The sequence below is a fragment of the Lissotriton helveticus genome, chromosome 6 (assembly GCF_964261635.1).
Source record: "Lissotriton helveticus chromosome 6, aLisHel1.1, whole genome shotgun sequence".
Lineage (NCBI taxonomy): Eukaryota > Metazoa > Chordata > Amphibia > Caudata > Salamandridae > Lissotriton > Lissotriton helveticus.
In genome coordinates, this window is record NC_136067.1 from 517,818,618 (window position 1) to 517,843,511 (window position 24,894).

Consider the following 24,894-nt stretch of genomic DNA (forward strand, 5'->3'; position numbering starts at 1 on the left):
CAGACACTATTAGGAAAATAGCAGAATAAATGGGGCTGCAGTCATATGACTCAACATTACAAATACTGCAACAATGTTGATGCCTCTGCTTCCAATACATTAACAGCAAGCAGCATTATAAATTAAAAAAAGTATATATTGTAACAAAAACTTACAGAAGATAAATAATTGACCATAGGAATACATATCTGTTAGTACTTGATACAAACTTACTATAAATTCATATTTATAAAAATGTATCCTAAAAATATATATATTAACAGTATTTCTAATTATACACATGAAGATACGTATGGGAATAATTGTGAATTTAACAAAGGAAGTAATATATTGATGCCTGTGAACTTAACTATTGTATCATTGTCCAGGTAAGGACTACAATGTTTGTCAAAGGGTGATTTGTAGGACAGTAGAAACAGTTAAGGATTTGTGGACATAGTGGGAACTTTCACATTTTGCAACAAGGTATATGATGAACGGAGCACTGTCAGGGCTACTGCACTTAGTCAAATTGCCGACTTGATACATCAATTGTGTTGAATTTGATTTTAATAATTCTATTTTGATACATTCAAATAGACTTCATTACTGAATTTCAATAATAATAATCTCTCAACGACAAACAAAAAAGAGGTGTTTTTCTCTCCTGGGTTACGTTTGTGTAGATTTGCTTGAATGTTTCTAGATAGTGTGGAACTTAGAAACAGGGATTGGAATGTGTTCCCTTGAAGAGAAGGGAGTTGAAGCTGGGAAACTGGAAGAGTATGCTTGAGGTACCTGTTACAGAAAAAATCTACATAACTGGCAACAAGGATGGGATACAAACCCACGCATGCAAAGCACAGTGGATTAGCAATCCACATGAGCCAGGACCGAAGGAAGTTCCGGGGTGTTTGAGGAGCAAGGAATGTGTGTGGGTGGATTGCAACACTGTGGAGAGTGGTGTGGCGGAGCGGCAATGTAGGGCCAAGGAATATTGCAATGCTAGGCGGTATGTCAAAACAACAGACATGAAGAAAGGTAACTGGGTGGCGGTCAAAAGAGGCAGCTTTGTCAGGAAGGGGAAGAGCATATTCTCCACATCCATCAAAGTAAAGGAAGTGAAGAGCATTCTAATTTTAGTGGACGGATCTGTGTGGAGTGTGGGGAATGTGTGCAGATGTCCACAAGGTGCTCTGGATAATGTGCATGAAGGATAAAGTTATCCTTCCTTTTCTTTTCTGGGGCATTCCTTATAAGAAAAAGTATTTTTTTTCATGTATGTAAAGTGGGGAAATGTGTAGAGTTACTGGAATGCTATCAGGTAGTGTGGAACTTATAACCAGAGATTGGAATGTGTTTTCTTGAAGAGAGGTGTTTTGAAACTGGAAGAGTAAGCTGGGGGTACCTGGTAAAGAATAAATCTATATTTACCCAACGTACGGCTTTGTGGATCTTTAAAGATTCCTTTCATAGGAGTAATAAGGGATGTTTTATTAGTCATGCTGTCCAGCTTAGAACCCTGAACAATTTGTGATAGTCATCAGTAAAATTAATGGCTGAATGATTGTGAATCAACTTTCCATAGAGCAACATGCCTAAGACAGAAATTAAGGCATGTGGTTTTCCTCAGACCCCTAGAAAACTATTTATTGCAGGTGCTTACCCACTGTCCATTCAAGACCACACCAAACCAAAAACACAAGCATAAAATATTGAAGCCACTTACTCTATTTAGTAAAACTCTCAGCTACCTCACCTCAATTACTTTTCACCAATACTTTCATCACTACCCTCATCACTTTCACCCACCAGCACTACATACATACCCACTACAGCCAACAGACCAACAATCAAAGCCCTCTAGCATTCTCAGTCACAAGGTTTTCCAAGAGCAACAAGGTGTACTGCTGGATCCTCCTCATTCAGCATCATCCACTACACGAGAGGCACCCCTCTACTCTACTCATGCTACTGTAGTAGGCTGACTCTAGGCTGAGTTTGGAATAGAGTATCTACTTCTTGGAAGGCAGGTACTAACAGTGTTGACTACTATTGTGTTAGGTGCACTAGGCAATGTGTGGCAATACCAAAGAACAAATCTGAATACCTGTTACATGTGAGATGAACTGATGAAGATATGCTCCATCACAAGGGTGGACACTGACTAAGCTCTAAACACAGTCATGGCTAGGGAGGTAAGGTCCATCACAAAAGAGCTGTGGAAATGGAAGTAAACATGTTTTATATAAACATAAAATAAAGGTGAATCTGCCTGCACAAACACATCTATGATAGAAAGAAAGGGAAGTAACTTTTATAAAAAATGCTGGAGAATATTTAATAATAAGGTGAAGTACTAACATTTTATTTAGGTGTTATTGAAGAAGCATGACTTGCCCAGTCCAGAAATCTAGTGGTTATAACTGGTGTATTACAAACCCAGCACATAGGTGTTAAAGATAAGGCTGTGCACAAGGAAGACAAAATGTACAAAAGTCCTAGGCCTGCCAAGGAAGTGTTTCACTTTAGATCTGCTTTGTTGTTTTCTGGGTCAATTGTTGCTCGTGAATCATTGACTTCACATCACATTTTCTAATTTAAAAATAGTCAATTACAATTGGGGCATAACCAGGTTACTTCAGGAAGCCGCCTCATATTTACACCGCATTCTAGCCCAAAAGAGTGAAATAAGTAGAAACTATCATTGGAAATCTCCAAATAACTATTATACATTATTTAATACATTAATGTTATTCCTCCCATACGTTTTTAGTTCTACATCTGTTATAAATATGTAGCACTTTCAACCAACAGAACCTGGTCCCTGTTCATGCCATGATCATTTTAACAGTTTATTGGTTTACATAACCCTGCAGGCAAAGCTGAAACAATTGCATGCATGGAACTGATCTCATGCAGAAGGGTCCTCAAAACAGAGACAATGATTTTAGGAACCTTTCCTATCACTAGGTCCATTAACTTTCCCAAATCTTCTTCTCCTTAAGAAGCTTAGGCATGATTACAAAACGTTATAGTTCAGTCCAAAGGGACTGCAAGATGTGGACAAGCACATCAGATTTTACTATAATAAGAAATTCAGTGTTTATAATGGTTTGAACCGCCTTTCCCTTGCCCTTTTTCAATGCTGGAGGAGCAGCCCCACGAACTTTGAATGCGATTTGCATCTCCCAAAAGAGAGGATTGTAACATTTGTTTACCACAAATGTTCCGGAAGTACAGTGATAGAGGGAGTTCAATATTAACTACCAATTACATTGGACAACAGCAAGAGGGACTCTGGAATCTGAAGTCCCCTCCTTGCCCAAGGGCACAGGATAGAATATTAAACAGCATTTCTCACCTTGCTTGAAAACGGAGATGAATTTCCCCCCCATCCTCTACCTCCGTTAAATGAAATCCCACTAAATTTGTATAGCATAGAAGACTTTTCCTCATTCAGAGCTTTTTCTTGGTTTGGTGAATGTAGGTACCATCAAGGAGAGAACCAAAGTAAATGAAGCCCTTCACACAACCCTGTGGCTTACGGATACAATGCTGGCCTGAGAAGACTACAGAGGACTTGGTGACCCTAACCCGGTTTCCTAAGAACCCCACCTACCTTACCCCAGGGTCAGGAAATTGACCTTTTTCCGACTGAGTGGGTTATTTCTATCAGTGACCAAGGTCAAAGGGGTTACAAAACAAAGCAGCCTGGTGAAACTCACAGATGCCCCAGTGCCATTCCTGACTGCAATAGCCCCTTCACCCCCACTAATTGTAGACAGATTAATTAGCACACAACCCCACCTGCCAAATGTGTGGGAATGCACATTTGCCAACTTCTCCAGCTTGAACAAGGGCAGGGGAGTAAACCAATATAAAGGCACAAAGAAGCTCACAGCTTCGTTGCTGCACATAAACCTGCAGCCATGCGCAAGAGGGAGGTTTATTTTGCAGAAACCCCAGTATATTTTGCACACTGTCCACCTTGGCCACGGGTAGGGAGTATGTTCATACCTCCCCCGGCTTGTGCCATGATGCAGGGTTTCCACCCCCAAACACCCAATATTGCAGAGTGCTGAAATTATTTCAAGAATCCATACCCTTTCTTGTCCAATAGAAGGGTGGTAGATTTGACTCTGTGTCCTGCTTTGTGCAAGTGCAAGGTGAACTAATTTAATAGGACCTTGGGTAGCTAACAACTGCTTGCCTTTTGCATTTGCAAAAGTGGCAGTGGAAAAGGTGTGTGCTGTCCCAGTACGTCTTCACAGTCGCACAAAAATCAGATGAAGTAAGTCCAGCAAAACTGTAATCTATCCCACTGTGCTGTCTGTAAACTGGGAAGTGGGCCACAGAGCAGCTGAGAGTTGCTGCAGCGTTGCTGCAGCCCTTCTTCACCCTCTCTAGAATGAGGGTACAGTGTAAACAACAGTGTAATTGAACAGCTGTTAGCCATCACTCTCTCACCCTCATTTCTATGATGAGGCCTGTTCCACTGCCTACTTTGCAAATGGACACAGGACTGCTGCCCCACTGGGGGTCTTTAAGAGAGCCTCCTCGCCTGACGTTCCCATATGACTACAAGGTGCACAATACAAAGGGACTCAGAAACAAAGAAAGAGATAATAATGGCAAGAAATACACCCGAAAACTGGACTTATAATGCATACTCACATTAAATGTTTTGCCAGCAAATGTGGGTTAAATAGTGAATGTTGGAACAGTTCATTAAGAGCAAAAGGGGCATTAAGTCACAAGTTATTTTCAACATAAGACTGTTTTCACAAAGTACAACAATCAAAGCAAAATGCTAAACTATACTGGGGAAATATTTTCAGGACTTGAGGGCTCCAGAGAAGATTCACTGCATGGGAATTTTTCGCAGGAATCGCTTCTGTCTGAACAAATGGAGGAATGACAGTGAAGTGATAGCGAAGTGAGGGCTAAAAACAACTGGAAGAGTGGTAAACTGCTTAGCATCATTACTGCAGCATGATGACATTTGGGAATGATATTAACACAAATATGAAAAAAAGGGATACATAGCACACTAAGAAATGGCCTCACTATTAGGGGTGGGCATAACTGGAGTAATTCATGCGGACCCAAATTGCCTAAAAATTATGCAAGATTATGAGGGATGACGCAAGAAGAAGAATTCTGCATTTTGCACTTTTTTCTCAGTGCTAATATATCCCCTCACATCCAATATGGACATGAGGATGTATTGTGTGGTAAGAAATAACATTAAATGCTACGGAACATGAATAGCAACGTGAGCAGTTGATCACTCTCACTTTACCCCAACCAACCCCTGGCATTTAGCACCTTTGCATCCAAAACATGAACAGCAGCACGAGCAACGCTTGCACATGGTAAATTCTTGTTTCTCCCCTCAAATTACTCTTAAATCAAAGCGCAACGTGGAAAAACTGAAGTTACTGTGATTACTCCGGTTTCATTAAAATTACGTCCAGTCCTACTTTAAGTGATATTCAAACAAGAAAAATACATGGTTTATCATAGGGGTCAAACACATCTCCAAGACCAATTACACACCTATCTCATATTCATTTTATATAGCACTAACCACGGCCACTTTAGTGCACCATTGGACAGATAAAACAAGAAAACAAATCCCGTTAGGCAGGTTTGGTTCTTTGGACGCCAGGTGAGGCTTGCCGAGGAACACACACATTTTGCAAGTTTGCATTAACACCTGAAGGATTTTAACTTAAGTCATTTCAGAGCAAAAGCTCCAAAGCTCTGATTCAAAGCTTGTGGCCTTACGTTCACTTCATTTACCTTCTAGAAATATCAAAATACAGAACTCCACTTGCAAGCTCTAGACAAGTGATATGAAATGTAATGATCAGTACATAATATTACCACCTGCTAGTTCAAACAAACCATGGACTGCTGAGTTTGAACTTAGAAGTTACATATAGGCATTCTCTATATGCCCACAAGGTCACAAAAGGTCATTCAACTGAGTATGTCACAGTAGAAGTCAGTAAAACAGATGTTGCAATGGGAAAATTGCTGTCTTTGGCAGGACCACACAACTGATGGTACTTAAATGCACTTGATAGTGGTGCTTTACATTGTAGCCCACTATAATGAAAGCACAGATTATTCTCTACTCCTAGATACAATATAACATTTATGAAAGTATTAAGACCCCATGCCAAGATATTTTATTAAGATGCAAAATACAGGCTAGAAATTCCAGTCCTTGGAGGCAAGTTTGATTCCAACAAACGTAGTCCAGTGTGACAATCAAAGATTGCTTTTTCCAAGGCATCCTTGTATGATAACTTCCTTCTCGTCTTTGGGCATGTTATATTTTTAATATATGATTTCTCATCTCTTATTTTTGTGGCTGTATTGGCATCAGCCACTCCTTTCTTGATAGCCTCTTCCATTGAAAGTCTTGTGTGTGACTTTGGATCTACTAATCCACCTGTCAAGTACTGGTACTCAAGGCATCTATTTCCAATTTCTTTACTGAGCATGTTCATGCTCATGGCTTCAGCAGCTGGCAAAACTGCTTTAGACACAGGATGAATGACCCCTGTGAATGCTAGTTCACACTGCTGGATTTGCTTGGCACACGCTTCATCAAGTAAACCCCTTTGCAGGGCTTCAGATACTGAATATTTTTTACCAGTAGCTGGATCAATTATCCCTCCTGTACTAGCCTGAGCTTCAAGACACCTTAATGCAGTAATTCTGTCCACCAGGTTTTTACGTACGGCTTTGAAAACTGTAACTCTTTCATTTGTGTCAGATATCCAAAATCCTGCTATTGGGCTGTTGGGATCTTTACTCACATTTGTTCTGCTCACCATAATGTCAGCAAGCTCAGTGGCTGTGAGGGTGCCCTCCTTGTATTTTTTGACTGATGTTCGATCGATTAAGCCTCGCTGTATTGCCTCATCAACATTGAACTGCCTTCCTGTTTTTAGGTCAGTTAAAAGAAGTGATGACTTCCCAAATGAATCAAAGATTGTTGTTTCTTCCCACTTGCATTCCTGTTCTGAAAGATCCAGGTACATGTTTTTATCAATTAGTCCTCTCTCATAAGCCTCATATCTAGTCATTTCTGCTCCTGTTCTACTGTTAACCACAGAAATCTTATAACCCTTTTCTGCTGACATGCTTGTAATTTTCCTATCTCCAATTGGCAGAAGGATACAATGACTGTTCACATCTAGTAAACACACTTTTAGCAATTCACTATAATACATAGCTTGCTTAGTGTGTGGATGGTGAAAGCCTTTTGTGTTACTAGCCGGTTCAAGTAAAAATTTGAAAGTGGTGTGGTTAAGTAATCCCTGCTGCACTGCAACCTCAGGAGGGATTCGAATACTTCGAACAGGGTCAATGACTCCACCTGTTGCGACCTGGGCTTCAAGTATACGTTTCCCTTTCTGCCTCTCCAGAAGTCTGGCTTCAATAGCTTGAAATACAGACAACCTTTTGCCAGAATGGACATAGCCCACCACAGCCCTTTCTGCTTCTAATAACTTTTCCCTAAATTCCTGATCAATGCTGCCTTTAGCTATCGCCTCTTCAGTGGAAAATTTCTGGCCTGTACTAGGATCAATGATAAAACCAGTAGCTGCTTGAGCTTCTAAAAACTCAAAGGCAAGGTTTTTATCGATCATTTTTCTCTTTGCTGCCAAGGGGAAAGATACAACTTCCTTTTTCGATTCTATGTATAGTCCAGCAACTGCTGTTGGCCTAGTTAAAAACTTGTCCAGAGATTTCTGGATCTCTTGAATGGTCTTCAGTCCAAGAAGCAGTTGTTCAACAGTCTTTACATCCAGGAGTTTTACTTCGACCAGCTGCTGGGCAGGTACAGGCTGCCTAAGGCCCTGAAACCTGATCTTACTGTAAGCTGAAGAATAATCATTTTGGATTCTGTCAGCACCTTTGAAGTTTTTATGCTCTGAGAAAACAGTGCTCATTTTGGGTAAATCTTCTCTTCTAAAGCCTTCAGAAAGGTTGTATTCCTTGTCTTCATGATTAAGAAGAATTTCCTTTTCCTTCGTTAATGTTGTGACTTCAACGTGAACATCATACTGCTTGTTATTCATCATCTGTGAACATGAATAGGGATAGTGTCAGCATAGAATGTATTTAATTTTCATTCAGTTTAAAGAGTCTTTTGCCCAACACCAGAAAACTGCAAGATCACTATGTTCCAGCATGATCCTAAGGCAGGATATTTCAAAGCAAAAGTACAGCCATTGAAGGAAGCAGAAGAGAAATGTCCCCCGGGGCTTTGGCTTTTGTAACTCACAATCGGCAATGCAGCACAGACAGCATTTAAAAAAGATATGGTTATGGTTACTGCCATCTCTTTGACAAAAGCTGCAGTAGAATCATTTTATACCTTTATTTGATATACTTAGTAAATAAGTACTAAAACTGTTGAATATGTATGACTGTAAATTTGTTGTAAAGATGGGTAAAATGAAGAAACCTGTACAGCAAGAAAGGATAAGAAAAGCATGCAAAAGTCAAGGCACCTAGAGGAACATATGAACCCATCACCAGAGAAGTACACCGTCACAGAATACCTCTAGAGGCAGCTGGAATTTTCCAACTTGCTCTTTAAGCTTCTCCTCTTCTTGCTTTAAGGTCTGCCTAATATTCTGAAGATTTTTATCTCGAATGTTCTCTATGTCCAACACATGCCTCAAGGAGCTCCTGTCGTCGACACAGATCTGAAATTCTGTACTAGTCTGAGAGACATATTCTGTGAATGATGGTTTATTGTCATTCTCATCAAAAGACTGTTTCATCCTGGACATCTGAAACTGCTGCTCTTTCTGCATTGGATCTTCAAAGATACCATCCATCCGCACATGTTTCTCTTCTTCTTGCTCAGAGATATAGAGGGGAATATTTATGTCCACCATTTGTGACTCCTGCTTCCGTCTGAGCAACGGGGAAGTCTTTGACATTTGTTGAAGCTGCTCAAAATCTCGAGAAGAGCTACCTGATGAATATTTAAACTCACTACCTTTCCTATCAAAATCTGTGTTCATCCCAGGACTTCTGAGGCTGCTAGATTGTTGGAGCTCTATCTGTAACTGTTGTAGTTGATTCAAGTGCTCTTTCCTCTGTGATTCTACCTTCTGTTTCATGTTGTCAACCATACGCTTCTGCACCTCCACTTCTTCCTCTAATTTTCTACATTTTTGAAAATGTTCAATTTCTGCCTGCTTCCCTTGTTGGACAAGTTCACGAAACTTTTGAACTCTTTCTTGCAAATCAGCAATTTCCACTTTTTGCATCTTGAGCTTCTCCTCAGTCAGACTCTTCTCTTGACGGAGAGAGGCACACTCACGCTTAGTTAATGTGATGTCACTCTCTGTGCTTATACTGGACTCCATTACCTTTTCAAGTTTCTTCCTAAGCTCTTCTGACTGGTTTTTATGTTTTTTGGTTTCTTCTTCAAACATTGCCATCCTTTTCTGAGTCATTTGTTCTTCCAGTCCCTTCTGATGGAGCTCATCTTGGGCTTTCTTTAGTTTGCTGTTCAACTCCTGCAATTGGCTCTGGTTCAATTGCATCTTCTGCTCACTCAAGTTCTTCTCCATCCTGACAGCACTCACCTCAGATTTATAACTCCTGATTTCTTTTTCTGAATTCAGGATTGCAATGCTCTGCCGATCGCATTTTTCTTTAAACTCATTAGCCATATTCCTGGTTTTCGTCAAGTCATCTTCCAGTCTCTTCATTGAGCTTTGAAACTCCTGCTCGATCTTAACCTGCTTTTGGAGACGCTCATTTGCAGTTCTAAGCTGCTCTTTAAAGCTGTCCAGTTGTGCTTTTAAGGAGATGTTATTTTGCTCTATGCTATTTTTCTCCATAATTATATTTTCGGAATCTGACTTGACTTTTCGCATTAGCTTGTCAGTATCCTTGTTAAGTTTGGTAAGCTCATCCAGTTTTTCCTTCAGCGTCTCCGACCACTGATTACTTCGCTCCAAATCATCTTGAAGCTTTTGAATTTTATGTTGGTTGTCCTTTTCTTGTTTTGAATTTTGATATAATTGCTCCTGGCATTTCTTCAGCTGCTCCCTTAAACTGTCCATTTCTTCCTTACGAGCCTGAATTTTCTGCTCAGCTACTATTTTCTCTTCCCTCAGGGAAATAATTTGTGTATTTAATTGTTTAACATTAGATTCTCCTTTTGATTGAAATCTTAGAAGCTCGTCAGATTTCCGTTTTAGCTCCAAAAGCTCATTTTTCTTCCTATTCAATTCTTCCTCGAGGAATGTTGTCCTCTGCTGGTGGTTTCGCTCTGCCATTTCTTTTTGCAGTAGCTGCTCCTGCTGAGATTTATATTTTTCCCTTAATTCATCAAGCTCAGACTTCTGAATCCTTATCTTCTGCTCCAAAGAATGCTTGTCCTGCTGGAGAGATTTTAGCTCCTCTTGACAATTACTTTTAATCTTCTTAAGATCAAATGCCTCCTGCATAACCTCTTCTGCCTTATCCTGGCTTTCGTACAGTTTCCTATCAAGTTCCCTCACCTGTTGTATATAGTCCTGTTCAGCCTTACTTTTCTGCTCCAGTTCTGCTTTAAGTTGCTTCATCTTATTATTGGTGTCATCCAGCTGACTTTTAATTTGATGTGTCTTTTCCTCCAATGTTGTTTTTTGAAGCTGCATGGAACTTAGCTCTGATTTTAACTGTTTTACTTCCTTTTCAGCCTTCTTCATGGCTTGCATTAATTCCTCTACCTGTTGCTTCAGAGCATCCAATTTCCTTGTGTCATGGTCTTTTTGAATTCCTCGCACTTCAGATTCAATCTTATATTGAACCTCATTCATTGATGCACGCACTGGTAAAACCGTTTCTCGGGTTGTCACCATTGTGTATCTTGATTCAGACATTTTTCTTCTGGCTTCAGATTCAATTTTCACCTTCTCTTGCTGTTGCTTTTCGGCTTGCATCCTTTGAAACTCAAGATCTTGCTCCATTTGCTTTATTTGCAGCAAGAGAGTATCCTCAACATCTGCTTTCCTTCTCAGTTCCACCATCAGGTTTTTCTTCTGCTGTTCCAAATCATGGAGATCTGTGTCTCGTCTTTTGAGGTGATCTTCCAGCTTTCGTCTGGAAGTTGTGCTCTCCTCAATCTGAGTTCGGAAAGCTCTGAGCTTCTCTTCAACTGCTGTTCGTTTAGCCTCAGACTCAAAAGTGAGCTGTCGTACATGCTCTAATTGTTGCTCTACGGCAGCTTTCTCCTTCACCACACTCTCCAATTCAATACGGCACTGCCTTGCTTCATATTCAGCCTTTGTCTTCTGGAGGGAGAGCTCTTCAATGGTTTTCTGTTGTTTTTTCAGCTCACTTTCAGCTGCTGCTTTCACTTTGGGCAGCTCTTGTTCTGCCAAAAATTTCTGCCTTTTCAACTCTTCTACCATTGTTTCCAGCTCCCGGACCATCTCCAAGAGCCTCCTGTTCTCATCTACTGTTGCTCTTTGTTCCTCTAATAAATCAGGATATGCTGCTCCTGCTGAGGCTTCCTTGTACTTTAGCATCTACAATGAGATTAAATGGGATATGCTGAATTTAGCTTTGTTTGATAACAACCAATGATTTTTTCAATAACACTCTATAGGTACATATTGAAATACTTACATGTCTGCACAGCAAAGTAGTTTCACAAGTGATTTCCCGCCACCTTTTTCTGAAAGAAAGCTTCAAGCTTCAAGACAACAGCGGCATTAAAAAAGGGTCAGACGCATCACTTGAAAACATGACCCAGTGCAACGTACCCAACACCCAGCACTCAGCTGCCATTTGAATAGATGCCTTGCATGTGTTCTCAATCAACCGAGTATTGCCGTGATTGATGCGAGAAGACTGCATGCAAGTAAAGCACAAGACACAAAGCTCAACATCCCTAAAAGGGATAGTGCTAAATTTACATGACGTTTTAAGCAACACAGCTCTTGAAAAGATGTTGGAAAAGAAATATAGAATATATATTAGTTGGTGCTGGGAACATCATGCAGTACTCCTGTTTAGATCCTTGCCTTTTTTTGGATAAACTTCAAGCAAAGAGTTATATGTCAATAACTAATGCAAAGGCAATTCCATTCTCCTTTTCTGTCTTTTGTATAGCTTGAAAAGATAAAATACCTCTGGATTTATGTATTGGAAATAGCAAATCTTGCATGACACTGACTCCTGGTCGAAGTCACACAATATATACAAAGATGTTATATTTATGGTTTCATAAATCATCATGTCTCTTAAGCTCAAGTAAACATTTAACTTTGCAGTTTAGAACTGTATCTTAACATCAGTTATGTGTAATATAATTGATGATTAGCTGCTGCAAATTACCTACAACTAAAACGTTATCATGCAATACAATGATACATTTTGAATATAATAATTTACTCTGTAAAAATGATCATCTTCTGTTTTTGAAGCCACATTTTAGGAAAATCACCAGAATCTATAATAACATTTACAAATTTCATGATTCTGTTATAAATCTTTCCAGATGTTTTTCAATCAAGGAGGTGTACTACATGTGAAGGTACGAAATAACAGAAACAAGCTTTTGCAGTAAATTGTATTAAAATGTTCTGAAACGTTTAGTAGGACTAGGGTTCAATGTGCTGAAGCAAGGGATTAGATTACCTAATGTGCACTGTTGATGATAAACTCAATAGTAGGGTGTGGTAAATTAGCTAAAGTACAATGGGATTTCATACCAACATTTGCACAAACCAACTAATATAAAAATACATTTGCACCAACTGTTCGGTGCTTTGCAGCAGACTGGCTGTCTACTGGTAGGTGAAAACTAAACTGCACTGGTATGCAATTGACCTACGTCAGTGCAATTTATGTATTTTTGTTTGAGGAATTCCAGGGTAAGATGCCTAAGATCTGCTGCACTAATGTCTTTCTATTGAAGGGAGATAACAAGAATGGTGTTGTAGGCTTGTAGCACTTTTCAGTACTCTGCATTTCCAACATAGCCTGACTGGTGGCATTTAGTTGTTTTAGTGTTGCCGACAAGCTTTTTACTGAATCATAGCAATTACGTTCTAGGGATACAGCTGATCACCTGATAATCATCTTTTAAAGGGCACTACATGCAAATGCCCAATTTAAGTTAGCTATTAAGCTTGACTCTTTTATGAAACGTATCGGATGTTCCTTCCAATTTTGAATTGTTATTTGTTTGACATAAGATTATCAGCTGTACCTTATTTGTTTCTGCTGATTACTCTTGCCTTTAGGTTAATTTCTTCTGAGTAATTGATAGCCAACTGAATTTCTATCCAAATTGTAATGATTCAAATTATATATACAGAGTGATTTTCTTTTCTTCCAGCACATTTCTGTTGTTTGAACTCTAATCCTTTGCAGGCTATTCATATGTACAGAATACAGATTCCATGATTGAATGTCTATAGTCCGATTCTGAAGAACTTATGCAGAAGCTTTCATTTTTTACATGACTTCTTTTCAGAATGCCTTGGGTTGATGTTTGAATGTATTCAGATTCTGGAGGCAAATTCTCTTCAATGTACAATATAATGTTCCTTGTAATTCCATCATGTTTTAGGGGTTTGGTTTTTCTATTAGATGCCAATAGCGCCCCGTAGATTGCAATATTGTGTTTTCTAGAATTCCAGGGTCTTGACAGAATCATTTAATTTACAACCTTTCCTCATTTCCTAAATTTCTTTGTGTGTCATACACAAAGATCCTATATGTGCCGAAGGCTTATTCACATCAAAAGAACTTTGATAATGTGTGCACAAAGGTTACTTGAGCTTCATCAGCCTATCTATGAATGAGTTGTGGAATGCCCGAAGATAAGATACAGGGCATTTATTTAGTAGAACCTTTATAAAGATAATCAGAAGGTTCATGTAGTGACTGAATGGCATATATGCTTACAGGTATTAGTACTCCTAAAGTGGAATGCCTATGATAAATGACTGCTTTTCGTGCATTTCCTAAAAATAAATCATTGTGTTGTTTCATTTTATTCCCTATAACTCAGTCCTTGTGCTTTTCTGTTTTTGTGAGACTTTTATTAATGCAAGTTTGGATGCTTCTGTCTATATACTTATCACTATTTACCCATTGCTGTGGCAGATTAACAATTCTCTCGTCAACAGAGTCCATAACTTCTGCTACAATGGTTCTATTACTAAAGGGCGGGTTGTACATTTTGTTCATGATCATCCTACTAAGTTCAGAGACATATGCCTTCATCTCTGGCCCTGTGCTATAGACTGGTCCTCACTTTTTGTAAACATGTGCATGCCTTGAGATTCATGTGCATGGTTCAGTTACCATTAACATCGGACAAAATGTTCTTGAACTTGCAAAAATCATTTGTATTTGCTTAGAGTTTGACTCTCACAGAGTGATGATTCTGCACAATTATGGGACATGTCTAGAACCTGTCTATAAGAAGCTTGTAAAAACAGCTGGCTGTTTGACTTGTTGTGATTAAAGTCATAGAGTTCTGATAATTAACGATCCACAGCCTCTTGAGTATTGCTATATATAGTTTATGGTGTGATTTTGCAGATTAATCTCTTGATTTGCTTACTAAGATGTTGGATCTCTTTTCCTTCTCATGTTGTTCAGTATTAATGAAAAAAGGCACTTTTAACATGCAACTGCTTATCCTGCACATAAAATATATGCATCTCTTTGTGCTTTCTTCTGCAGGCTGAATAAGTGTCTGCACTACAGAAAATGAACACACTACACCACCTAACTCCAAATACTAAAATCATATCCATTTCTGCACAGTTGCTACATTGTCTGCTCTGGTTTCATTTCAGGAATGTGAAACAGATATTTTCACTTCATAAGTACTTTTGCAAGACGAGAATTTGAGAGATAGAAAATAATGTTTGGTGTGCAAATTTTACTAAATTTTTCAGAAAACTGATGAAATTCAATATGTATTAACAAGCTTAAATAGCACAGTAAGGCATGGCACACCAACCATTTAACACTGACAAGGCTTCAATATGGTTTCAGTGTTCAGTTATTCTTAAATCCTATCAGCATCGCTGATGCACAAGCCTGGTCTGTGAACCTGTTAGAGGGCTAGGAAGGCACAATCAGTGATACACTCCTATTCATGCAGTGGAGAGTGCATGCTACTGTATGTGTGCGTGTGTACACACATACAAAGTTAGTATTTTCAGAGAAATATAGGGAGAGAACCCATAGACCCAAATAACACAGATAAAAAAATTAGCTCAACAATAGCTTTTTATGCACTTAGCGTCTTAACTGTGTCATATTATGGAATTTAACAGGTGCCAATTATGTTACAGTAACAGAAAGTAATATGAGGTCTAGTGATGCTCTAGTATTACCTTTAAACTAACTGCTCAATATAAATGAAAAATTGGAAAATAAAAAAATTAAGTACCTCCAAAACCCTAAACTGATTGACAAAATGGCCCCTGGATGCCCACCACAGCCTTTGAATCATTATATATTTTGTCTATAGAGTATATCTATATTTTATTTTCATACGGTGAGGGTAAAGATATCTAAAAATCATTTAACAAAGAAAAACAACCCTCCAAATACTAATGGTGTATATTGGTGTATATGACTCTTCTGGTAGCTGGGCTATTATATTTAAAAATGAAAAGCTGATTAAGGGGTCAAGCAACCTTCTGATAAGTGATATGCAAGGCAAAACTCTGCTCCCCTTGAAATGCATTGCTTTCCTTTGACCACTTAGAAAAAACAATGAAGTTGAGCGTCTATTTAAGATGCACTGCCATGAAGTAAAAGAGGGAAAGAGACAAAGCTCTGGTTCTAAAGGCCATGACCTATGAAACCTCAGGGACACCATGCCCACTGGAGTGCTTAAACTCTTTCTTTGTCTTCCTAATTATCAACTTCGCTTACTGCCCATGTGTCACCTCCATACTCCCAACAACTCCAGTGTTCTTGTTATAACAATCTGCCATAAACTAAACATGGGTGTGTTGTTTTATGCTGAGGAGAAAGCTACTGACCACTTAGGAAGGCCAATGTATCATATTGCTCTCAGCCTAGAGACAATGGGGTCCAAGGTTTGAACAGTGTCTACCCAGTCCACTTTTCACATGCATTTATGTGTATAGTTTGCAATAATGACAAACCCTAACATGTGCTACCTATGCTGACATATTTCTACGTGATCAAACTAAATATTAATGTGCCTGACAGAGACAATCAGCCTATTGGTTCTGCTTAGTCGTCCATAATTCTTCATGAATCATGAAATATTTGATGGAAAGTTTTGTTCCATCAATGGGTGCAGCATGATATGCTTAGTGAACATACTGAAATATACTTATGTGTACGTATTATTGGTTAGAATGTAATCCCTTGAACCTCATATTTTTTACTGTGACTGATATGTTTGTTTGACTGTTACCTCCTCCTCTTCCATCCTTTTAAGGGTTTCAGCAGCAAATTTCACATATTGAGTCATCAATGTTATTAAAGCTGTGTAGCGGGTTCTCAGCTCCATGAACTGTAGAAAAGAAATGAGAAGAAAAGATGTAAGTTTAAAATTTGGACAAATAACCAGCATTCTACCCTTTGCTTGTTTCCTAACCATTAACTTGAGCAGTAAGCAGCTAGCTGTGAAAATGGAAAATGTTTCTTACACTGTAAGCATCTGTTCATGGCATGCCCTGCTCTAGGTGCACATGCTGTGCATAATCCGGCCATCTAGTTTTGGGCTTGCACATGTGCAACTTGTTTTTTGTTTGAAGTAGTCTTTACTAGTCACAAGGTGTGGCGCCTCACCCCTCCCCAAAGGGTGAAGCGGTAAACAAAGCCCACAGATATGAAAGAGATGACAATGCAAAAAATTAAATGTAAGTATCTGCAATGGACCTCAGAAGGATTGAGATTCCACACTGAAGCAGGAGGAGCCCGGGACAGGACTACCCACTTAAGACTTCCCATGAAGGCCTTAATGACCAGTACCCTAAAGAGGGAAGTGTGCTGCCTATTTTGTAGGTAAGCAGCCACAACAGCCAAATGTAACCAAATGGAGGTGCAGTCAAGGCTGGTGTGAGAGGCTTGATATGTTATGAAAGGGAACAGTGCACAAAACGCTTCCATTTGGCCATGTAGCAGACCACGGAATAAGGTCTGCATGCTTTGCAAAGAATGCTGGGAAGCTTCTTGTGAGGAACGAGGGAGAGTTCCGACAGAGTGGAGTACCAAGGCAGGGGCACTCATTTTGGGGCTACTAAGATGAGGGTAAGGGACGTCGGCCTCAGCTTTTGAACAAACGGTAGAAGCAGGAGCGGTGTAAAAGCATAGGTAAATATCCCTGAACAGTTCATCCGTAGTGTGTTGCCCATGGACCGCAGATGTGGTAACCTGGCAGCGAAGTTTGGGCATTTTGTGTTTTCGATAGTGGTGACCAGGTCTAAATGTGAGAACCCTCCCTGCTGAAAGTAAGTGATTAGGTTCTGGGGTTGGAGTTCCCACTTGTGGACTTGTTGATACATCCTGCTGAGCAGGTCAGCCAAGTCGTTGTCCAGATCTGGAATGTACTGTATAACCAAAAGCACCTTGTGATGTATCACTCACCTCCAGATGCCCTGGGTTAGAGCAGACTTCAGGGGTGAGTGCATGCCCCTTTGCTTTTTTAGGTTAAGCATAGCCATGGTGTTGTCCGTGCAGACTAAAACGAACTTGTTGTGAATGAGTGGAAGGAATGCTCAAAGATCAAATTGAATAGCCAGCATTTCTAGATTGTTGATGTGGAGGTTTGGTATGTGGGTGTCCACAAGTCAGGTGTACGTGGTGATGGTCTTTGGCATTCAACCACTGCAGAGAACGATGTGTACGCAAATCAACACTAGCTCCTCCCATAGACCCTCTGCTTGAGGCCACTGTGCTGCTAGGCACTGTTGCACAGCTGTAAGGTACGTATGTGTAACCTTACATGTGGCACAATTGAAATGCGAGACGCCATCATGCCTAACTAATGCATTACTGTTCTGACCATTACCTGACAATTCGGCTGAAAAATATGTAGTAGATTTTGGGGAATGTTAACCCAAGCCAGGCTTGGATAAGTCTTCCCCACCCTTGAGTCTAGGGCACCCCGGAGAAAGGGTTGTACCTGGAAAGGCTGAAGGTGAGATTTGGCTATATTTAATGTGAAGTCCAGCTTGTGAAGAAGGTTTATGGTTGTTTGCATGTGAGCCAGATATTGCTGCTGCGTGGCACTCATCATCAGTCAGTTGTCGAGGAAATGGAGCACATGGATACCACCCCGCCTGAGGTGAGCGGGTACCACAGCTAGACATTTGGTGAGAACTCTGGAGGCAGTTGTGACCCCGAAAGGAAGCACCTTGAACTGATAATGTTGTTCACTCATCACAAACCAATGAAATCTTCATTGGGCGGGGTGCATAGGAATATGGATGTAGAAGTCCTTCAAGTCGAGGGCTGTCCAGAAGTCTCCCTGCTGAAAAAGAGGGAAAACACCCTGTAGAGTGACCATGTGGAAATGTTCCGACAGGAAGTACTTGTTGATGGGCTGGAGGCTGAGTATAGGCCTGAGGGCACCATCTTTTTCAGGAATGAGTAAGTACAGGGAGTACACCCTTTTGCGCAATGTAGTGGCGGGGGACTGGATCTATGGCCCCTTTGGCAACTAGTACGAGCACCTCTTCTTGAAGCAGACATTGGGATTCTGTGGATAACCTTTGGGTGCATGGAGGAATGTTGGGTGGTGTTTGGGTAAGTTCTAAACAATACTCCTGCCATTTGATGTCTAGACCCCACCGGGCAGAAGTAATTGCCTACCGTAGGGGCAGGCACTCGTGTAGTCTTTTACCTCTACCTCTTTCATTGTTCCCTTTATACCCTCCCCTGTCGAAACCCCATGAAGGTGTTAGCTGCTATTGTCTGGTGACAGAGCTACACCACAGTACTGGGGGTGCCGAAAGGAGCCTCAGTTACTAGGTGTCTGTAGAGCGCCCCATGGCATTAGCGGTGTCAATATCCATCTTTTTTTCCCCTAACATCTCATTGACCTGTGGGCCGAAAACATGCTTGCTGTCGAAGGGTACATTAAGGAGGTGTAGTTGTACATCTGGTTTAAAACCGGAGACACATAGCCAAGCATGTAGCCATAGTAGGAGGCTAGAATTAATGCTGCACGCAGCTGTGTCTGTGGCATCCAGAGTGCATGAATGTTGGTGTTGGAGATTATCTTCCAGTTTGTGGGAATGTTCTGGGAGATGTTGGATAGGATCCTCCATTTGATCTCAAAGGGCTCAATCACACTGAAAGAGCAAGACAATGGAATTAGCAACGCGTCACTAAGTGGCAGATTAAGTGGCAAGTGCTTGCCTGATTCACCTACTTTCTTGCTCCCCCAGTTTGGGGGGAAAGGAGGGGGATCCCATGTACCCAGTGAGTTAGCTCTCTTCCTGTTTGTGTGGGCCACCAGTGAATATGAGGGTAATTGACCTGTGACGTAGGGGGTCCGAGAGACAAGCTTTAAACATCTTATCAACCTAGGGAGTAATGATTCTGGCTTTCACAGGCTCCTTGAAAACATCTTCAGCAGGATTTAGCATGCCCCTCAACATTAGTAGGCATTGGAGGGACCTTTGAGTGAAGGAAAGGGTTTCAGAAGGAAACCATCCTCCTCAGGATGAGCGTGCAGTTCAATCTTATGAAAAGCTGATTCTCTGTGTAGTACTTCATGATAGGAAGCTGTGTTGTCAGAGGTATATGGTTTGGCCAGGTACAAATCTGGGTCAGCGGCTGCTGGGGGATCTACCTAGTAGTAATCCCAAGGGTCAGGAGCCTGGGGATCATATGGTGGGTTATATGGGACGTAGGGTGATCCTTGAGGTCCCTACCCCGAATGATAAGATCCTCGTGGGTAGTAAGGGTGTGTGAGTCCACAGGATGAAAAGGAGATTTTAGGAATAGGAGGGGATGGAGGAGGCAGATGAGGAGGAGGAGGCTTAGAAGGATCAGGCATTAAAGAAGAGGCGCCTCCGTAATGGTGCCAAGGCTTTTTGAGTGTCGACTCTGAAGGAGGGTTGAAGACCTCCTCAAAGTGAATCTCCCCTTGAGGTGTTCCTGAAGCCATTGCAGGATAGGCTGGTCACGTGAAACATCCTTTACACCGCAGTCTCAACAACAGGATACTCGCGAGTAACAGAGCGCGCTATAAAACATTTTATATCATTATATCATATATCAGTCACTACCCCGACTGTAACACTACCACGCAGTACTTTAACCCACAAGTCATAACAATGGCCTGCTGTAGGGGCGAGTTGCTGGACTGGTGTTGGATTTTTAAGTCAACACCTTTGCTACTGTTGCATAGCCTGGAGTTGGAATAGTAATTTATAGTATTCCAAAGTCCAGCACCCCTAAAGCAAGTCATTGTAAAAACTTGTGTGGAAAAGTAATGCGTAGTAACATCACAGTCGGGGTAGTGACTGAGTTGTAAAGGCATGCAGGGTAAATGAATGCGGGGGTCTGTCATACAACCGCTGGTCGCTTTACTCCGATAATGGCCTGGATGGAGCCACAGAAGCCTGGCGTAAAGAATGCCCGAGGTGGAGCTTGGCCCCAAAGATTTCGACTCTGAGTGGGGCCGAGAGGGCATCTTCAGACCTGGTGCTGAAGCAGTGGTTGACATAGCAGGCATGGCTTCGAGGTGGACTTCAGCACAAGGCGTCAAGGGTGTTGCTCTACCCATATGGAGCTGCAGAGGGAATAAGGTGAACAGGTCCCCTCCTCTCAACTTATATCAAATGCACACAAGACCTGTCACCTCGGGCTCTTCAATGTATACAAGTGGATGTAAAATTCGTCTTTATTCTACACCAGTCACTGGTGTAGAATAAAGAAGAATTTCACATCCACTAGTATACATTTAAGAGCCCGAGGTGACAGGTCTTGTGTGCATTTGAGTCAAGGGTGTTGCGTCAGGTTTGGTAATTAGGTGCCAACCATAGCCATGAGGCAGTGGTGGCCTGGAGCCATCAGATGAGGCATGGGAGCTCAAGGCGGGTGCCTCCAAAGGATGGGAGATAGTGCTACTCACTGAAGTTCTCTGTAACGGGAGTTGACCCGGGCCCTTCAGTCTCGACATTCAACTCTGAGTCAGCATCATCCGACAAGAACGCTGCTACAATTTTGGCGCCAAACTTCCTTGGCTGCTGCATGGCTTCTCCCTTCCCTTCACCGAAAATGTCTGGTGCTTCCTTCTCTCCTTAGTGCTGCGCCATTGAAGCAAAGGCAATGCATCTTGCAATTCCTTTCCAAAGTGTCTTTTGTTGTGGAACGCAAGACACACTGCACAGGCGCAAGATGCAGACTTTGTGAAAATTCATCCTTGGGAACTCTGCATGGCAAGCTGAGCAGAACGGAATAGGAGTCTGTTCCATCATGTGGACATTCTCGGCTGCTGAAGTGATGGGAGTTGTGAGAGTCCCAAAGAGGAGATTTCATCAACCATGAGACGGAGTCGAATCAACACCCAATGGTGGAGACCGACAAACAGCAGGATTGTTTGGAATGACGAGGGATGGTGCCAAAGGCCCAACCAGAATGTGTGGCATTAAACCAGAGCTCCCTATAGACACGTCTAAACCCGACGGCGGAGAAAAACAAACTGCCTATGGAGTGCATACCCATGCGCATTGCCTGCAGTAGGTTGAATCGCCACACTTCGTGATTTGAAAAAACTTTTTCAAACAAAAACAATTTGCACACGCCCAATAGCAGGAGTATGCACAGCATGTGTATCTACTGCTACACATGCCACGAACATATGATTACATTGTCTTTGTACGGGTGTGACAGCATATTCAATAGCTATTAGTTAACAGTAACCCAAGGAGCCCTGCATTTCTGTATTTAATGCATTTGATGCACAAGTTACTTAGGAGCGCATTCACAGACAACTGTAAATCTTCGTCTGGATATTTAAGTGCCCTAGAATGACTCCTTTTTTGGGAACTCACAGACATCTTTAATAGAGCAATTGGAAATGTACAAAATTTACACGTTTTCAGAAGTCCCTGGCGTCCTAACACTCTTACTTAAATCATCTTTTTGAGACCTGTTTTCTGCACAAGAAAAAAAAAAATTATGTTAAGAAACCTTTTGAGCAACCCACTATTAAACTGGGTTGATCCTTTCCATTTTCGAATATGAAAACAACAGTTTTTGCCGTTTGCAGAAATACTTTTCAGCGTACTTACAGTTTAACATATATGAAGTAGAAAACATTTGTGAATTCCCCAAATATTTTGACTTTATGGATGTTCGGGGGAGTCTGTCTGACTAAGCACCATCACCACCAGTGTTTTTGAACAGGAGTAAGGGGGATTCACAAACAGCGATTGCATGAAATATGGTTTGGCATTTATTAATGTAAATTCAAACAATCATTCACTTAAGTGACATTTGAATGAGCAAACTGTGTGTGCATGAGAAGCATAGTAAACATGCATTACTGAATCACAAATAAAATATGGACCACCTCAGTGGACGCTTGCATATAGTCAATACCTGCAACTGATCTGATTCACAGAAAGTGCTAGCCTACATAATGGATTTATTTTTTTCATTTTTTGTTTGGCATCATTTGACTAACGATTTGAGTGCAGATTATCTGATTATTCTACAATAGGAATACTGTGATATAAGAACATCAAGGACAAAATATCAAAGTCTAAAATATGGAAGTTTAAGTGAGCGCAGAGGGCCATATTTAATACATGAAGTGTGTATGACAGCACGTAACAAGAGGAACAAGATGTTAAAGAGCCAAATTCACTAACAACCCTTCAAACAGTTTTAACACCTCAACTCCACCACGCCACCACAGGGAATGTCCCACTTAGACACCCTCCTCATAGTTTCCTAGAAAGCAAAAGTTTTCATCTAGCTGACCATACCTCCAAACCCTTGTTGTCTGTACTGGGATACCCCTCATCACCACCCGTGAGGGGACCAGCTCAGGAGCCTTACTCAAAATGTTTCTGAGCCTTCCAACTGGCAGAGAGTATGGTGCTTGGGAGGCCCCTATGATGTACTCTGTATACCGGTGGCTTCCGTTGAGACTTAAAATATAGTCGGGTGCCATTCAAATTGTTAGACAAATGTTCCTTGGCTCACATCTTCCAGAGCCTCTGGTACCACTGGGAGAGTGGTGGAATGTCCTTCGTTTTCCAATGAAATGCTATTGAAAGCTTGGCCGCCCCAAGATAGTGTAGCACCGTGAGCCAGTCAATTTTTGACATCATTTCAAGTTTGGAGTGTCTCAAGCGGAACAGCATGACCTCAGGAATAAAGGGTATTAGATAACCCCAAATGTTTTCTAGTACGGCTGCCACCTGCTCCCAAAAGAGACAGACTAGTGACCACCAGATATGTATTCTGTCACCTCTACTCCTACTGTCCCTCCAACAGTTGGGACTGGAATTGGGGAACATTTGGTGCTAGCAATGCGGAGTGCAGTGCCAGCCACTGCAGTTTTTATAATGGATCTCCCTACCCAAAACAGACCTGGAGGAGAAATGAATGTCCCTGCCCAACAGCTACCACTGCTTTTATGACACGTGTTTGCCACTCCTTGTGGAGAGCCCATGACTGGGGGGCTTTTACTGTGTGAGCAATGCCCAGTATGGGATGGATATAGGGCCTCCAGCGCTTACTGGCTTGGGAACAGGGATTACAGAGAAGTCTTGTTCAGAGTTGCACTCAACCGAATTGCTGGGTTGGTCACCCAGTGTCTAAGTTGTGCATATTGTAAACGGACAATCTCGGAAAGCCCAAAGTCTATCTTTCATTGCAATATTCTCTTAGGTATGGATGCCTCAAACACATCCAACAGTATCCTTCACCCTATCTCCCCATCCCTGAAATCTGTGCCCTGTGATGCAGGATTAAATTCTGTGTGGTAATGAATTAGCATGCAGAGTGAGAGCACCAAGGCCATGACCTTCTACGTAGATGTCTCATACCTGCAGTGTTCTAACAACTGGTGTGCTTAGGTAGGATTTTGGTGGCCTGTGTTTCTTGTCCAACAGAGGCCTACAGATAATGGAGTGGTGTATATGCCCCCAGTTTTTTCTGTGATTCTGCCATGGTCCATTCCACCACCACCCTCAATTAGGATGCTGCATAATACAAGGTATGGTCAACCTGCCTGCTTGGCATTAAGAGTCTCTAAGGCACTGTAGGTGCATTCCTTAACCACATAAATCGTATCAGTTGCTGTATGTGTGTGATATATCCTCCATCAACACAGAACAGGAGGGCCTGAAAAGTGTTCAACAAACTCAGGAGTACATTCATTTTAAAAGCATTAATGCATACCCAGCCGTGATATTATCAAGTTGCCCCAAGAATCCAAGTCTCGATGAACTGCAACAAGTATTGGGGATATTTCACATAGAATAGTTCTAACGGAGTCCTGATGATCCGCATACATAAGAAGTTATTAGATTTCTTGACATGGTAAAAGGGAAATCCCTGCGTGCAGAGGCTACTTCGTAGGGTGACAATGTTAAATTGAGGGCCTCTGATTTATCATAATAAATTTTATAGATGCAGAATGACTCAAAGACCCACAGATGGCCAGTCAACTCCTGGAGAGATGATCACGAGTGCCCCAAGGGTAAGCAATAAGTCATCTGTGTACAAAGAGAGTTTATATTTCGGGGCCAACTTTAATGCCTACCACCCTGTCAGACTGCAAGATGCAACACCCTAGAGGCTCTACAAAAAGGGTTACAGAAATGAGGAAAAAGGGCACACCTGCCTGGTGCCTCTGTGCAACCCAAAGTCATGGGAGGTCCAGCCATCGAG

The 24,894-nt window shown here is 41.3% G+C and overlaps 1 protein-coding gene across 3 annotated transcripts in view; it reads right to left on the minus strand.

Annotated features, from left to right (window-relative positions):
* The window catches only part of DST (dystonin), a 1,569,532-nt gene that overhangs the window by 747,697 nt on the left and 796,941 nt on the right, over positions 1 to 24,894 (minus strand). For 2 of the 3 annotated variants that reach the window (XM_078647976.1, XM_078647975.1), the window contains exon 33: positions 16,445 to 16,543. In XM_078647976.1, coding sequence (XP_078504102.1) covers positions 16,445 to 16,543 — 99 coding nt within the window. Of the gene's footprint in view, positions 1 to 6,156; positions 8,088 to 8,570; positions 11,547 to 16,444; positions 16,544 to 24,894 lie in introns of those variants that run through there. The other variant, XM_078647974.1, reaches the window with a different exon arrangement.